The 17150-nt window shown below is 45.5% G+C and overlaps 1 protein-coding gene, 2 non-coding genes and 1 pseudogene across 5 annotated transcripts in view; 2 read left to right on the top strand and 2 right to left on the bottom strand.

Annotated features, from left to right (window-relative positions):
• The window catches only part of MPZL1 (myelin protein zero like 1), a 71966-nt gene extending 66757 nt beyond the window's left edge, over window positions 1-5209 (bottom strand). Inside the window, exon 1 of one of the 3 annotated variants that reach the window (XM_088835999.1) lies at window positions 4636-5209. In XM_088835999.1, coding sequence (XP_088692125.1) covers window positions 4636-4981 — 346 coding nt within the window. In that variant the 5' untranslated portion in view covers window positions 4982-5209. The remainder of the gene's footprint in view (window positions 1-4635) is intronic. The other 2 variants (XM_055401773.2, XM_055401774.2) reach the window with 2 other exon arrangements.
• A 3892-nt stretch (window positions 5210-9101) lies between these two features.
• Window positions 9102-9257, top strand: LOC148778256 (putative ribosomal protein eL39-like 5 pseudogene; annotated as a pseudogene).
• Window positions 9258-10139: 882 nt separating this feature from the next.
• On the top strand, window positions 10140-10211 carry TRNAP-AGG (transfer RNA proline (anticodon AGG)). The gene has a single exon. It is a non-coding gene; the product is annotated as a tRNA-Pro (tRNA).
• A 578-nt stretch (window positions 10212-10789) lies between these two features.
• Window positions 10790-10861, bottom strand: TRNAP-CGG (transfer RNA proline (anticodon CGG)). Its single transcript has one exon. It is a non-coding gene; the product is annotated as a tRNA-Pro (tRNA).
• Between the last annotated feature and the right edge of the window lie 6289 nt (window positions 10862-17150).

Below are 17150 nucleotides of genomic sequence, written 5' to 3'. Positions count from 1 at the left end.
GGAATGACCATGCACATAACACTTTTGAAAACTTTTGTCAAACTAATGAGGATAATGATGTACGTTAATTTGCTCCTATAGTCACTAGACATAGTCAGAAAGAATGGGATGAGCTCAGGGATTCAAATTCCCAACTCAAGAGCTCATAAATGACCAGAAAACTCCTTCCCTGAAAGAGGTACTTATCTCCTACAGACACAGAGCTGTCTGTGAAAACCAAACCCAAAAATCTCATCCTGAGACTGGCTGAATTACAAAGGAATTTGAATCTCCAACTTCACAAGGTACCTGCTATCAAAGGGAGGGCACTGAGAAGAGAACCACGTAGGAAGACCTTGATAAAGCTGAGCATGTGAACCTCCTATGACTGAGATCAACATGATCTCTGTCCTGGATTCTAGTGAAAGAGAAAAGAGAACCACCAAACAGAAATTACAGTAAGGACATAAACAAAAGGCCAAGAAATTGTAACAGGGAACCCCACTGGATAGGTGCCTGGAGACGGCCTCTCTGAGGAAGCGACACTCAGGTCAAGGCCTCACTGACGAACGCGACGGCTGTGGGCAGTTCTGGGGAAAGAGCACATCTCTTATCGAGTGCAAAGGACCTGGGATGGGAATGAGTGTCGAAGAGCAGCAAGATGGCTGCCGCCGCCGCTAAGACGCTTCAGTCGTGTCCGACTCTGTGCCACCCCGCAGACAGCAGCCCACCAGGCTCCCGCGTCCCTGGGATTCTCCAGGCAAGAACACTGGAGTGGGGTGCCATTTCCGTCTCCAAGAAAGATGGCGGCATGGCTTGAATACAGTGAGCAAGGGGCAGAAGTTATAGTCAGAGTGGCAGGCAGAAGCCAGATCATGTAGAGAACTGTAGGCCATGGGAGAAGTTGGAATGTCATTCAGAATGCAATGGGAAGCCATTAAGAATTTCAAACAAGAAAGCTACATGAACCGATTTGCATTTTTATAAAAATCATTCTTGCGGTTGTGTAAAGAAGGAACTAAAAAGACGCAAGGGGGAAATGGGAAGACCAGCTGGGAGGCTACCGTTACCACAGTCACACAGCCAAGAAATGACAGTGATTTCGACCAAAAATCTAGGAGTAAACCAATAAGAAAAAAGTGGGTGAGGGAAAAAAAAAAGTGGGTGAGTCCTAGAGATTATTTTGGAGATGGGAGAACTGAAAGGATGTGGGGACTGAAGGATAGGATCCTAGGTTTCTGGGTTGAGCAATTAGATGGATGATGGTGCCATTTATTGAAGTGGGTGCTGCAAATTACTGAGATTTCTTCCTCATGTTCTGTGTATTCAAGCCTACCTAAAGCTTACCAAAGACATTCCAATTGCCAAATTCAGTGAATCCTTGAAGTGTTCACATTCTTCATCAGACACAGTTAAAACTCCTTTAAAACTTCACATTCTCCGTTTCCAAGACAGCACTCGTCTGGTACTTCTCTTACTCAACGAGTCTCCTTCTCAGGTTCCATATACCCCAGAACTCTGTTCTTGGCCTTCAAGGACTCTCTCCCTTGATGACCTCATCCAAGCAATCCATAGCTTTAACTGCTACCCACATAAAGCCTCCCAGATCCGTATCTCCTTCCAGAACTTTCTCCTCTCCTACCCAACTGAACCATCTACCCAACTGTCCCATTTCTATTGAGATATTTCAGCAGCATCTTAAACTCAACATATCCAAAAGTAACTTCATCATCCTCTTCCTCCAACACTCCTTTTCCCTCATCCCATATTCTTCATCTGTGAAAAGCATAACTTTGCAGAACTATGCCCAGCTTCCTAAGCACAAAACTCAGGATCATCTTTTAAGTCCACATCAGATCAATTTCCAAGCCCCATCAAATCTACTTCCTAACAAGTTCGTGGATATGTCCTCTCTTCATAACCCACCGTTTTAATTCAGGTCTTCAATCCTCCTGATCTCATTTCTTACATAACACTCTGGTTTCTTCAGCCTCACATCATTCAAACCCACCCTTCACATCTCAATAGAGAAATCCTTCACAGGCTCTCTATACCCTTAGGATAAAATTCAGCCTTATTAATGGCAAACAAGGTCCGTTGGGAGTTAGAGGCTCTGGCTGGGTCTGCTGCCTCAACTACCACCATCTCTCCTATACACTCCAACCTCTCACCACGCTGACTGACCCACGGGTTCATTCATGACTCTGCATATACTGTTTTCTCCCAATACCTACTTAGTTCAAGCATCCCTTTCTTTAGCAGTCTGAAATTCAGTCTGAGATGACGATTCTCCTCTGGGCTTTTACAGCAAACCATTAATGAAAGACTTCTTCTATTGCTTATCACACTTTGTTTCTCCCACTGAACTGCAAATTATGTGAGGCCAGGGACTATCTTTCCTGGAATATTTTCAGTGCTTAGTACTTCATGGGAACTAGATGGAGAAACAGTGGAAACAGGGTCAGGCTTTATTTTTTTGGGCTCCAAAATCACTGCAGATGGTGACTGCAGCCATAAAATTAAAAGATGCTTACTCCTTGGAAGGAAAGTTATGACCAACCTAGATAGCATATTAAAAAGCAGAGATATTACTTTGCCAACAAAGGTCCGTCTAGTCAAGGCTATGGTTTTTCCAGTGGTCGTGTATGGATGTGAGTTGAACTGTGAAAAAAGCTGACTGCCGAAGAATTGATGCTTTTGAACTGTGGTGCTGGAGAAGACTCTTGAGAGTCCCTTGGACTGCAAGGAGATCCAACCAGTCCATCCTAAAGGAGATCAGTCCTGGGTGTTCATTGGAAGGACTGATGCTAAAGCTGAAACTCCAATACTTTGGCCACCTCATGCGAAGAGTTGACTCACTGGAAAAGACTCTGATTCTGGGAGGGATTGGGGGCGGGAGGAGAAGGGGACGACAGAGGATGAGATGGCCGGATGGCATCACTGACTCGATGTACATGAGTGTGGGTGAACTCCCGGAGCTGGTGATGGACAAGGAGGCCTGCCGTGCTGCGATTCATGGGGTCGCAAAGAGTCGGACACGACTGAGTGACTGAACTGAACTGAGTACTTAAAAAATGATTAGTAAATGTTTGTGGAATAACTGTATCTAGATCAAACTTAAGAAGGCTTTCTGTAAAACGTGAACTGCTATATATAGTATCCACGACAAGAAAAGGTAGGGTGAAGAGTTTACATTATGTATTAATGTAATTCTGATGATCTTTTTGTATCAGTATCCATTAATATTTATTTCTTCACTTCAGCTACTTTTTAGTACTCTGAGTTTAATTAAGATTTCTCGACTGCTTTTGTCCTCAATAAAGACAGAGGTCAGCCTCTCAAGCATAATAATTCTGTCTGAATAAACAAGATTTCTGATACACATTAATTTTAAGCTATTTTCTACTTGTTCACTAAAACAGGAATATTACCATCACCACCACCACCACCAAAAAACACATGCTCCAAACCTTTCCCCCATCTTCAGAAGAGACACTTATACAGAATGGATTGTCTTATATATGCAAAGTATATCTTCACCTATCAACCACCAGAGTGAAGGGACTTTTACATTTATACTTTATAGCTCGTCAAGTCATTCATTAAATATTTTTCCTGGCTCCAAAAATTACATACAGGGCTTTTCTGTGAAAGTTATTATTGAGTTTTTTATGTTCAGATACTGTGATGCAACTGATATTTTTGCAAAACAAAGAAATGAACAAATCTCCATGGTTTCTTAGGAGCTGGCTCTCTTTATAACCATAACTGAACTACATTCTGAGACAGCAACAAGTTCACTGCTTTGAGCAACAATACACAAAAACGTTCTATGGCAGACACCACTGCAGATGTCCGTAAAACAATTCATCCAATTCAGTAAATCCACCCTGAGGTTTTTAACCTTATATCTCACTTATATCTGGCAAAGGAAAAAATGTGGATTTTTTTTAAAAATAAAGACAGATGTGCCTTTTAATATCCTATGTCTTGTCAAACTATGCCTATGTCTGGAATTATTATGTATTTCATGAAACTCTGTTAAGCCAGGTCATTCCAGTGGTATTTCAGCTCTTTGCACCCTAACCCAGAAGTAATGCTAATTTCTTGGTGCTCTGCAGGTTACAGAGATAAGACATGAAACTCTGGGGCCCTTCCATCTCCGTGACTTAAAAAAATGGACTGGAGAGCACTGGAAATGGAACCAACAAGGTAAAACAAAAGTCGTTCAACAGGAAACAAACCAACAAAGGCCCCACAGAAGAAAACCCTGCAACCTTCCGCCGACTCCCAGAGGTGGAGATTGCCAGAAGCCCGGGTTCCTGAACCGGAATCCCAGTCGGGTCTGGGCGATCCAGAGTCACCAAGCGGAGGAGGTGGGCGACTCAGCGAAGGCACGATGCAGCCGCCCGCCGGGCCCGCTCCCCAGAAAGCCCCCCAAAATGATCAAAGTGGGGACTTCCCCCCGCCTCTCCTCTACACGCAGGGCTCCAGGAAGAAGAAAGAGGCTCCGCGCCTCTCCAGCCGGGCGCGGGGCCCGCGCTCCCCGCCCGGCAGCTCCGCTCCCCGGGCCCCGCGTCCCCACCGCTGCGCCCCGCGAGCGCCCGGCCGGCCGCCGGGTCCCGCCGCCCCCGCTCCGGCCCCGGCATCACTCACAGAGCCCGAGCGCTGCCGCCAGCACCGACCAGAGACGGCGCCGGCCGTCTGCGGAGGCAATCAGTGCTCCGGCCCCGGCGGGCGCTGCCATCGTCCTCCCGCCGCAGCCGCCGCGGCCCTGGACCCCGGTCCCCCTGCAGCCAGCCGGGCTCCCGGCCGAGGGCTCCGGACTCGGCGTGGCCGGTGTCGGCGAGCCGCGCCGCGCCGCCCTCCCCGCCCGCGGCCCCAGCCGCCGCCCGCCAGCAGTGCGCCGAGGCCCGCGCCCCGCGCGGCCGCAGCACTCAGCCCATTGGCCTGCCCCGCACGCTCTGAAGGACGCGATTGGAAGGCCCCGCCTGTCCGTCATTCCCGCTCTCCAGGCGGGGCCCCGCCGTCTCCGTCCCACCCAGGGCTCCCTGTGCCAGCGGCGGAGGTCCCCGCTGTGCCGGCCGCCGCCGAGCCCTGTGCCTGCCTGCTTGCCTGCGTGGCTGTTCGCCCGTCTTCTCTGGCCTGCGCGCGTCTCCTCTGCGTCTCTGAGCGTCCAGCCTCCCGGATCTCTTCATTGTCTTCGCCTCCGTTTCTGCTCTTCTGGGTTTCTCTGAGCCTCACCTAGAGAAAAAGAAGCAGTTCGTTTACACAATTTAAAAAAAAAAAAAGGAATGAGATGGGGAGAGACTTATGATTCAGTCGTCCAGATAGAACACATTTCCCCCCTTGCCCTGTATCCCAGGTCTATTTTGCCTGGATTCAGATAATTTATGTGCTAATTGAGAAATCTAATAAAAAGAAGTCTCCATCTTGTCTGACTCTCCTCTAAGGAACCCTCCCCCTCCCAATTTTGGCTAAGAAGGGTTGGGAACTGGGAATTCTCTCCTACTACCTGGAGCACATGTGGATGGGGTTTTTCTTTTGTAAAAGTCCCTCGATTTATCAAAAATTGGCAAGTTCCCCCTCCTGACTCTGAAGTGCCATGCCTGAGCCGGCTCCAGTTGGTTAACTTGGTCCAAAGACGTGTCTGCCACTTACTGGTTGCCCCAAAATTCTGGAAAGTATTTGGAAGGGTCCTTACGAGAACACCCTACGAAAGGGAGAAAAGGAAGGGCAGGAGCACGAGAAAAATGAGGGTGTAGAAAAAGGAAGAATCCAGGTGGGAGGCCTGCCCTGTGAGAGAAGGAAACAAGTATTAGACAATCAGGATGATAGGGGAAGAAGAGCAGGGTAGGAGCATTCCCCTGCAGCCCCTCATTTCAGGGTTTTGTCTCGAGTCAATCTTATGAACAGCCTTCCTGATATTTTTGCTGGTTTAGCCTGCTAGCCTTGTAGTATGGGAGACTGATAGCAATTACCTAAGTCCCAGTGAAAGAAAACTAAACAAACAAGAAAACACCCTTTCACCTTATTTCTCTGCCAGCAAGATCCTCATGAAATGTTTTTGGAATGCCACATGTTGGAAAGGCTACAAATGGATTAAGTGAGCACCTACTGTGTACTATAGTTGTAGCATACCCAGGCTTTGCTCTCGAAAGCACAGAGTCTACCAGGCAGTGTAGCAAGCAAGTACTGAACTAAATTTTTTTCAGCGCTTGAAAAGAAATATAAGGCCAACACGGACAGTGATCCTCAAAGATACGTGTCATGTTAAAAGCTTCTCTGCTGCCCATGACTCACTTCAATACAGATAACTTCCTCTTCTGAGAACCACTGGCCCACGAGGTGTCCAGAAAAGATGCATCGAGGAAATAGCATTTGAAGCGGATTTTATAGGTTGGATAAATTTTCACCAGAGAGAAACAGGAAAAGCGAACTCAGAAATAAGAAAGCAGTACCAGGTGCAAGGATACATATATATGTATATAAAGGAAAAAAATCGCACCAAAAAAACCAGAAAGAGAGCCTGGTCTGTGAGGAAAGCTAATGAACTGGGCCTTGAACACAGTTGAAACTTCTGAGAAAACCCAGATGGTCAATTAGAAGGCAGTTAGATATGTAGGTCTGGAGCCCAAAGAAGCAACAAGAGAGGCTACCATGAAATGAGAACTTGCAAGGGTGGCAAAGTATTTCCACAAAAAAAACAGTATCAGATCATAAATAGATTATAAATATTTGCTGAATGAAGAAATGAATGAATGTCTATTAAATTAATCCAGAGAAATTACAAAGAAAAAGTCATGTGAGGTTGTTTCAGCCATAGTCCTTGCATTCTAGTTTTGAATCCTTCTGTAGAGATAGTAAATGCAAAACAAACCAACCTCTGGATTTTCAATCACTATTGTGAACTTGAGAGTCTCACTTAACAAACCTCCTCCTCCTTAGATACCTGCTTCTTCCTCCTGGAAACCCCTCTTCTCAGTTCAGTCAGTCCAGGCATACAGTCAGAATCAATTGAAGACTTTCCATCAGATAAGAAAAGTCTTTTTAATGGGCTGTGTTACCTCTGAAAGGAATGGACTTCTTGGAGAGAATTTTCCCTACAGAGTCAATAAGAAGGAAAACCATGAGCAGAATCGTGTTTGATAATAGTTATCTATGTACAGATCCGTTGGCCCCTCAGAGTTCCTGCCTCATGTAGAATACAGTAAGTACAATAAGGAGGGTTGGCCTTGGGAACATCTCAGGGCTTTAAGTCTTAATAGAGATCAGATAAGAGGCACCCAGGAGCAGTTAGTGCTAGCAAATATATATGGGCATAATTTTCTAGAGCTGGAATTAATGGGAGAAGTAGAAAAGACAGTGTCAGGCACCAAAATTTCCAACATCTTTGTGATTGTAGTAGAATTCTCTTCCACTTCCTGTACTTTCAGTGGTATTCTCTCCCTCCCTGTATTTTAAAATCTGTTGCCAGAGGAAGATTGGAATGCTGTGATCTGTGGGTGGTGACAGAAAGCCATTCCAGGAGCACTGAGATTTGATGGATATAAGATATAGTCAAAGATGAACCCAGGCCACACCAAGAAAGATTTATCTGGAGCTAAATCAGTTTCATTAACATTTCTACAGAGACTGTCTCAATCCAGGAAAGGGATTGCATTTTCCTAGGAAAATTTTGAAAATCTGAAAATCCGAGCTGTAGTGCCTCTGGTGCCCCTGGTATCCCTGGGCACAGAGGCACAAGTTGGGAGAACATGGTGACAGGGTCTTTAGGGTTTACTGTATAGGAGAAGGATGTGTCACCAGGCTTCTTCACTCACTGTGGCCGGGATAAAATGTTTCTCAAGGTTCTCTGTCTCCCTGTACCCCGACACCACCTGTGTACTACTTCTGCTTCACCTGTGAGGGAAAGAAGTGCTCTGGAGAGATATCACAGGCATTCCTCTTTCTGGGAGAGAGACATTTCTCACTGTGAGTTGGGCAACTGATATCCTGAGTTTTGTTACTGTCAGTCTTCCTAAATCATTGTTGGGAGGGAAATGTGATAGTCTAGTGGCACTTGTAGAATAAAAGACAAACCCTTGCAATCACTCAGTTCAGTTCAGTTCAGTTCATTTCAGTCGCTCAGTCGTGTCCGACTCTCCGCGACCCCATGAATCACAGCACGCCAGGCCTCCCTGTCCATCACCAACTCCCGGAGTTCACTCAAACTCATATCCACAGAGTCGGTGATGCCATCCAGCCATCTCATTCTCCGTCATCCCCTTCTCCTCCCGCCCCCAACCTTTCCCAGCATCAGAGACTTGCAATCACTAGAGGAGAAGAAATAGGAAAAATAAAAGCCCTAAAATGATCATAACTTAATAATAAATTCAAGTGGGAAAGGTGAGCATAAAAACAGACCTCTTGGTAACTGTGGAGATGGAGGTTCCCAGACAACTGAAGTGATTACATTATTTTACCTAATGAGTTATATTTTGTAGTTTCCTCATTTCCAGGAGAAATAGAAACTTCTTAAGTGTCCAAGGCACATTTTTTTCCAGTTAGGTCCTGATGAATAAACTCTGCTGGCATCTAGAACTAATGAATATTTTTAAAGGGTATTCTTATCCTCCTTGGCTTGGGACCTAAGAAGAACTGAAGACTCAAGTTAGGACATTTTCAAATAAAACAAAGGGTGGGGTCTGAATGTTAGAACCCCGGAACGATAATTTACTCACATCGAACCATAAGTAGAAAGTTAACAACTTAGAGTGTTGTTAACAACACGTAGTGCCTCTAAATGTTTGAGTGAATGAGCAAGCGAATGGATAAACTGAATGAATGGTACATGAAATAAAATAAATAGGCCTATTTAGGATAGTCACTCTGTCTACTTGTAGTTTCCTATTTGGCTAGTTATTTGTTAGAGTTGCAATTCACAAATACTGATTGTCCAGGTACCAAAATTTGTCGTTTTAAGGGATGTGGAGCATACTGCAGTCATTCAGCAGTTAGGCATTGAGCACCAGCTTTGCCAGCGTAAGCCTCAATAGTAAGCATTTAAGAATTTAAAATATAGTTAAGAAGCTCTTTTCTTTTCTCCATTTTCCTCTGTGCGGTTGAATTTACTCCTCCCCATGCCTTTTCACAAGAATTTGAAGCTCAAGCAATTTCTAACCAAGAAACAAAAGCAGAATCGTCCCACTGCCCAATGGATTTGAATGAAAACTGGTAATAAAAGCAGGTGTAACTCCAAGAAAAGACACTGGAGAAGACCCAAGCTGGGCCTCTAAGGAGCCTCATTTACCAAGTGGCGCTCATTTATGCTATGGCAAGGTCACTTGCACCTTAACGGAATCACAGTAGTGAGAACTCGCTGCTGTCTGAACAGCTCATGGGAGAAACGGAATGCTTGACTCTTGGTGTTTCCTCACTAGAGGGTGTGGCTCAGTGATAAATATGGGAAACATTGTTTTGGGAAAAAAATGAAAAGTAAATAAAATATAGTTAAGAAGCCATGCCTTAGAGATACTGGGACAACTGGACACCAATTATAACAACTGCCAATTATACAGTAGAATTCAGTGTTGCTGTTAATGTTGATGTCCTCTAACAAGTAATGATTAGAAGAGATAAGACTGCAACCCAGTTATATACCACATATATATTTTTTTAATTTGTTTTTAATTTGTTAAAGGATTTGTTTCTGAGAAGGTTAAAAGAGAGAATGAGAAACAGATTTTCCAGCTGAAGAAAACAGATAGAGTAAAAACACATAGGATGGCAATACTCAAGGCTGGAAAGATGGTGCTTTGAACACTAGGATAAAAGGTGTAGGCAAGAAACTGACGATTTTACTACTATTGGAAAGTGCAACATCCAGAACTCAGTAGGCGAGAGAATCTGGAACCTACCTGCCACAGGGAAATTGCCACACACTCACTGCAGTTTATCAGTCATAAATATAAATAAAATTATAAATATTGCACTGATAGTGACACCGTTGTTTTCTTCTGTTACTGATTTTATGAGATCAAGAGAAAAAGAAAATCCGTTTACACTAGAACGCAAGACAGCTGAGGAATATAAACACATAACAGTGAATAACCACTTGGAAACGCAGAAGTCAGTAATTCTTCCTGCTTTCATGAAGGCAGGAAGGCCGCAAGGACGACGGCTCGTTGGTCTAGGGGTATGATTCTCGCTTAGGGTGCGAGAGGTCCCGGGTTCAAATCCCGGACGAGCCCTCTTTTTTATTTTTCTTTAAATCCATTTCTAAAGAAATTAACTTTAGATCTATAAATGTAATAAATACATGTTGGCGAAAAATACAGAATTGAGACTTTTGAACGTATAGCACACTTCAAATGCCATTAAAAGACATAACCTGAAAACGTGGAAAGTTTGAGAGCAATGTGATGCCCCGGAGAGACTCATCCGCATTCCTGCCAGTTCCAGAGTCGAGCACGCTCGTTGGGCATCTCCGGCGCCTCCAAGGGCGACCTAGCTCTGCTCCGGCCCGCGCCCTCAGCCCGGCCGCCTGCGCGGGGCCCGCTGCCGCTCGGGGCGCGCCGGGGCCGCGCGAGGCGTGTCTGTTCCGAGCACGTGCGTTTCAGAGTGGCACAAGCATTTCCATAGCTTGCCCTCAGACGAAAAAGACCACATGAAGTGATCTCGTTTGATCTTTCGCTTCGTGAAAAGTACTTCTTGGTCGTCTTGCTCAAGGTTTGAGCTCAAGCAACTAGAATAGTTTCATTTCGGCCTTTAAATGAGCCATGTGGGGGAAAAAAGTCTTACACTGTACCGCTTATGCGGGAAAAAGCCTGGGCTCGTCCGGGATTTGAACCCGGGACCTCTCGCACCCGAAGCGAGAATCATACCCCTAGACCAACGAGCCGCTCTCGGCAAAAGCCGTCCCAGAGCCTCCCTTCAGCTTTATCCGACCGCCAGCTGCACCACCTGACCGACCTCGGCCGGAGAATCTCCTCTCATTTCCCAGGCCTCGGGTCAAAACGCTTTTCGCCATCCAAAGGGGCACCAGGAAGGGACGTGCATTTTTTTCCCAGCGGGGTCGGTCTTATCTCCCGGCGCCTGGGCTCTGCGCCGCCGCCTGCGGCCTCCGCACAAGATCCGGGAAGCCGCCTTCCCCGAGCCGGGAGAGCCCCGGGACGGCGGGGGCGGCGGGGCGGCGGGGCGGCGGGGCGGCGGGGGCAGGGCGCCTCGGGAGCCTCGGGCGCCGCAGGGGCTCGCAGCGCAGGTCTCCACGCCGCGGGTTTCGCTCCTTGCGGGGAGGTCCCGCCGCTCTCAGCTCAGACCGGCCTCCGAGCGCTTGGCTGCGTGCAGCGCGCCTCAGCCGCACTCCCAGCCCCTGCTTGGCCGCCGGAAGACGCTCATGAGTGCGTGGGGCGGGAAGAACCTCGAGGAGCTGGCAAGAAATGGGAAAGGATGCATCTTATCCCTGCAAGGCAGTGTTGGGACAAAGAATTCTCAAAGGCAGGGTATTGACAGATAACTTTTTTTCCATTGTTCATTTTGAGATCACGCACTCTTTTAAGAGTCTTGCATGTACTGAACGCACTGCGTATTTGTAACAATCTGTCTCTAACTACTAAGCTCATCTCTAAGTTAGGTATTTCAGGAGACATGGAGAGGAAGGGGTATGGTAGGCACAGCAACTACCCAAGTCTTAGAAGGTGTGGTGGATGGGGAGGACCATGAAAGGGGCATGCAGGGAGACAGGGTTTGGTGCCTTGTTAGCTTGGAGGAGTGGAGAAGGCGGTGGCAGTGGGCAGAACCTTTGACCTAGCATCACCTCCCCTTCATCCCCTTCTGTAATAGGGAAGAACAAATCTGATTCCATATTGTATCTGTTTTTGTTTTGTTTTTTACTTTTACCTGTGTATTCTATTGCTTTTGCTACAAGGTAATTACCACTTCAGCATTCTTGCCTGGAGAGCCCCATGAACAGTATGAAAAGGCAAAAAGATATGACACTGAGAGATGAACCTCCCAGTTGGGTAGGTGCCCAATATGTTACTAGAGAAGAGCGAAGGAATAGCTCCAGAAGGAATGAAGAGGCTGAGCCAAAGTGAAAACATTGTCAGGCTGTGGATGTGTCTAGTGGTGGAAGTAAAGTCTGGTGCTATAAAGGACAATATTGCATAGGAACCTGGAATGTTAGGTTCCTGAACGGAGGTAAACTGAAAGTGGTCAAACAGATGGCAAGAGTGAACATCAGCATTTTAGGCATCAGTGAATTAAACTGGGCAAGAATGGGCGAATTTAATTTAGATGGTCATTTTATCTACTACCCTGGGCAGGAATCCCATAGAAAAAATGGAGTAGCCATCATAGCCAACAAAAGAGTCTGAAATACAGTACTTAGGTGCAATCTCAAAAGTGACAGAATGATCTTGGTTTCCAAGGCACACCATTCAATAACAGTAATCCATGTCTATGCCCCAACCACAATCTGAAGTTAAACAGTTCTAGGAAGACCTAAAGACCTAGAACTAACACCAAAAAATGATGTCCTTTTCATCATAGGGGACTGGAATGCAAAAGTCGGAAGTCAAGCGATACCCGGAGTAACAGGCAAGTTTGGCGTTGGAGTACAAAATGAAGCAGGACAAAGGCTAGCAGTTTGGCCAAGAGAACGCACTGGTCACAGCAAACACCCTCTTCCAACATCACAAGAGAAGACTCTACACATGGACATCACCACATGGTCAATACTGAAATCAGATTGATTATATTCTTTCCAGATAAAGATGGAGAAGCTCTATACAGTCAGCAAAAATAAGACTGGGAGCTGACTCTGGTTCAGAACATGAACTCCTTATTGCGAAAGTCAGACTTGAAGAACATAGGGAAAACCACTAAGCCATTCGGGTATGACCTAAATCAAATCCCTTATGATTATACAGTGGAAGTGAGAAATAAATTCAAGGGATTAGCTCTGATAGAGTGCCTGAAGAACTATGGACAGAGGCCTGTAACATTGTACAGGATGCAGTGATCAAAACCATCCCCATGAAAACAGAAATGCAAAAAGGCAAAACAGTTGCCTGAGGAGGCCTTACAAATAGCTGATAAAAGAAGAGAAGCAAAAGGCAAAGGAGAAAAGGAAAGATATACCCATTTGAATGCAGAGTCCCAAAGAATAGCAAGGAGAGATAAGAAAGCCTTCCTCGGTGATCAATACAAAAAATAGAGGAAAGCAATAGAACAGGAAAGACTAGAAATCTCTTCAAGAAAATTGGAGATACTAAGGGAACATTTCATGAAAAGATGGGCACAATAAAGGACAGAAACTGTGTGTACCTAATGGAAGCAGATATTAAGAAGAGGTGGCAAGAATACACAGAAGAACTATGCAAAAAAGATCTTCAAGACCCAGATAACCATGATGGTGTGATCACTCACCTAGAGCCAGACATCCTGGAGTTTGAAGTCAAGTGGACCTTAGGAAGCATGACTACGAACTGAGCTGGTGGAGGTGATGGAATTCCAGGTGAGCTATTTCAAATCCTGAAAGATGATGCTGTGAAAGTGCTGCACTCAATATGCCAGCAAATTTGGAAAACTCAGCAGTGGCCACAGGATTGGAAAAGGTCAGTTTTCCTTCCAATCCCAAAGAAGGGTAATACCAAATTATGTTCAAATTACTGTACAATTGCAATCATTTCACATACTAGCAAGGTAATGCTCAAAATCCTTCAAGTTAGACTTCAACAGTATGTGAACAGAGAACTTCCAGATGTTGCTGGATTTAGAAAAGGCAGAGGAACCAGAGATCCAATTGCCAACATCCGTTGGATCATAGAAAAAGCAAGAGAATTCCAAAAAAGCATCTGCTTATGCTTCATTGACTACACTAAAGCCTTTGACTGTATGGATCATAACAAACTGGAAAATTCTTAGAGAGATGGGAATACCAGACCACCTTACCTGCCTCCTGTGAAACCTATATGCAGGTTTAAGAAGCAGTGAAGAGGAACTCAAAAGCCTCTTGATGAAAGTGAAAGAGGAGAGTGAAAAGGTTGGCTTGAAGCTCAACATTCAGAAAACAAAGATCATGGCATCTGGTCCCATCACTTCATGGGAAATAGATGGAAAAACACTGGAAACAGTGTCAGACTTTATTTTTTTGGGCTCCAAAATCACTGCAGATGCTGATTGCAGCCATGAAATTAAAAGACACTTACTACTTGGAAGGAAAGTTATGACCAACCTTGATAGTATATTAAAAAGCAGAGACATTACTTTGCCAACTAAGGCCCGTCTAGTCAAGGCTATGGTTTTTCCCGTGGTCATGTATGGATATGAGAGTTGGACTGTGAAGAAAGCTGATCGCCGAAGAATTGATGCTTTTGAACTGTGGTGTTGGAGAAGACTCTTGAGAGTCCCTTGTACCGCAAGGAGATCCAACCAGTCCATTCTAAGGGAGATCGATCCTGGGTGTTCATTGGAAGGACTGATGCTAAAGCTGAAACTGCAATACTTTGGCCACCTCATGCGACGAGTTGACTCACTGGAAAAGACTCTGATGCTGGGAAAGGTTGGGGGCGGGAGGAGAAGGGGACGACCGAGAATGAGATGGCTGGATGGCATCACCGACTCTGTGGACATGAGTTTGAGTGAACTCCGGGAGTTGGTGATGGATAGGGAGGCCTGGCGTGCTGTGATTCATGGGGTCGCGGGGAGTTGGACACGACTGAGCGACTGAACTGAACTGAACTGAAGAAGCAACAGTTAGAACCAGACAGACTCTGGCAACAGTTAGAACAACAGACTGGTTCCAAATTGGGAAAGGAGTATGTCAAGGCTGTATATTGTCACCCTGCTTATTTAACTTATATACAGAGTACATCATGTGAAATGCTGGGCTGGATGAAGCACAAGCTGGAATCAAGGTTGCAGGGAAAAATATCAAAAGCCTCAGATATGCAGATGATATCACCCTTATGGCAGAAAGGGAAGAAGAACTAAAAAGCCTCTTAATGAAAGTGAAAGAGGAGATTGAAAAAGTTGGCTTAATACTCAGCATTCAGAAAACAAAGATCAAGTCATCCAGTCCCATCACTTCATGGCAAATAGATGGGAAAACAATGACAGACTTTATTTCTTGGGCTCCAAAGTCACTGCAGATGGTGACTGCAGCCATGAAATTAAAAGACACTTGCTCCTTGGAAGAAAAGCAATGACAAACCTAGATAGCATATTAAAAAACAGAGACGTTACTTTGCCAACAAAGGTCCATCTAGGTTTTTCCAGTATGGATGTGAGAATTGTACCATAAAGAAAACTGAGCGCCAAAGAATTGATGCTTTTGAACTGTGGTGTTAAAGACTCTTGAGAATCCCTTGGACAGCAGGGAGATCCAACCAGTCCATCCTAAAGGAAATCAGTCCTGAATATTCATTGGAAGGACTGATATTGAAGCTGAAACTCCAATACTTTGGTCACATGATTCAAAGAACTGACTCATTGGAAAAGACCCTGATGCTGGGAAAGATTGAAGGCAGGAAGAGAAGGGGACAACAGAGAATGAAATGATTGGATGGCATCATCGACTCGATGGACGTGAGTTTGAGCAAGCTCCAGGAGTTGGTGATGGACAGGGAAGCTTGGCGTGCTGCCGTCCACGGGGTTGCAAAGAGTGGGACACGACTGAGCGACTGCGCCACCGAGGAAACCCAGCTGACATTGTGAAAGTGAAAGTGTTAGTTGCTCAGTCATGTCCCACTCGGAGGCGCCGTGGACTGTAGACTGCGAGGCTCCTCTGGCCATGGAGTTCTCCAGCCAAGAACGCTGGAGTGGGTTGCCATGCCCTTCTCCAAGAGATCTTCCCAACCCAGTGGTTGAACCCGGGTCTCCTGCTTTGAAAGGCAGATTCTTTACCATCTGCGCCACCTGGGAAGCAACTGACATTATTGGTTTGTCTAAATACAAGTAATTTTTTCAAAACTTCATATACAACTATACCATCAAGGGCCAGAGTCATTACTGACAAGAGTGTCCAGTGAGGAATCCGAGCCCATTTCAACCTCTTCCTGCTACATCCTGTTTCCCTCATGGCGTCTCTGTGACTGTGCCAGGGTGTTGCACGTCCCATGGAGAGCCCAGAACTTTCCAGGAGGAGGAGTCAAGAATTCTCCTTGTTCCTGTTTTTGAAGTGGGTGGCTCCCTTTATACTGCGAGGCATTTAACACATTCATCATCTCTTCTTTCTCTGAGGAGGATCAAAGAACCACAGTTTCCTGCCCCATTTGACTGCGGTTGTGGCTTCTCCAGAATTCCCATGGCTCTTCTTGACTCTGAGGGCAGAAGTGGAGTAATGGTTTTCTCAGCTTCCATAGGCACTCTAATCATGCCATCACTGGGCCTGGCTTACTCTAAGCAAAACTGGGAAGCCAGGAAAGCGTGTCAACTGCCCGTTGACTTTCATGTACTCTGCTGTTCTTTTTCAATCCCTTCTAGAAGGTTTTCTTGAACAAACTCAATTCAAGATGTGATGACAAAGGTTTAAAATATTCTCTTTCTCAGGATGTGCATTTTGACTGGGAAGACTAGAGGCAGTGGAATCAGTTGCTAATAAAACATTTCAGCCATCTGGTATCAGTGAGGGAGTCGTTGGGCAGTGATCCGTGTTGAAGATAATCCTATTCCAGTCTGAGATCGGCTCAGTCATTCCTTACTTAATAAGTATTCATGGAGCACCTATGAGGCCCTGGCACGATGAACAACAATGGCACTGACTTAACACACTGCAGCTCCAGACTGGCTCTGGACACAGCAAACATCACATAAAAAATGAGATTGATTTTCTTTGGTGGCTTCTGAAAACAAATTGTTTTATTTGAGTAGCACTTAAATTTAGCTCAGACTCTGTTTTGTTTTTTGTTGTTGCCTACCCAGCATCATTTCTTTTAGTATCAGCACTCTGATTTAACCTTGAGGCACCCTGTTACTCCCATTCACAGCCCTTGAAGATGACAGAACTAACTCACCTAGCCCCTAACTGCAGGAGACAGCATGTGACTGAGGGCTGGCCGATCTGATCTCTGCATCCCCTTGTTCATAACGATGGGTTCAGACATGGATATGTGATCCCCATGGAGCCTACAGAAAAGCTTTGTAGGATTTTCCCCTACAGTTATTAGGAAACAATAAGCTCTTTCTAT

This window comes from Moschus berezovskii, chromosome 4 (genome assembly GCF_049115385.1).
Source record: "Moschus berezovskii isolate FMDL1 chromosome 4, NW_MosBer_1.0, whole genome shotgun sequence".
Lineage (NCBI taxonomy): Eukaryota > Metazoa > Chordata > Mammalia > Artiodactyla > Moschidae > Moschus > Moschus berezovskii.
The sequence above is the reverse complement of the archived record's forward strand: the minus strand, read 5'-3'. Positions and strand labels throughout refer to the sequence as shown.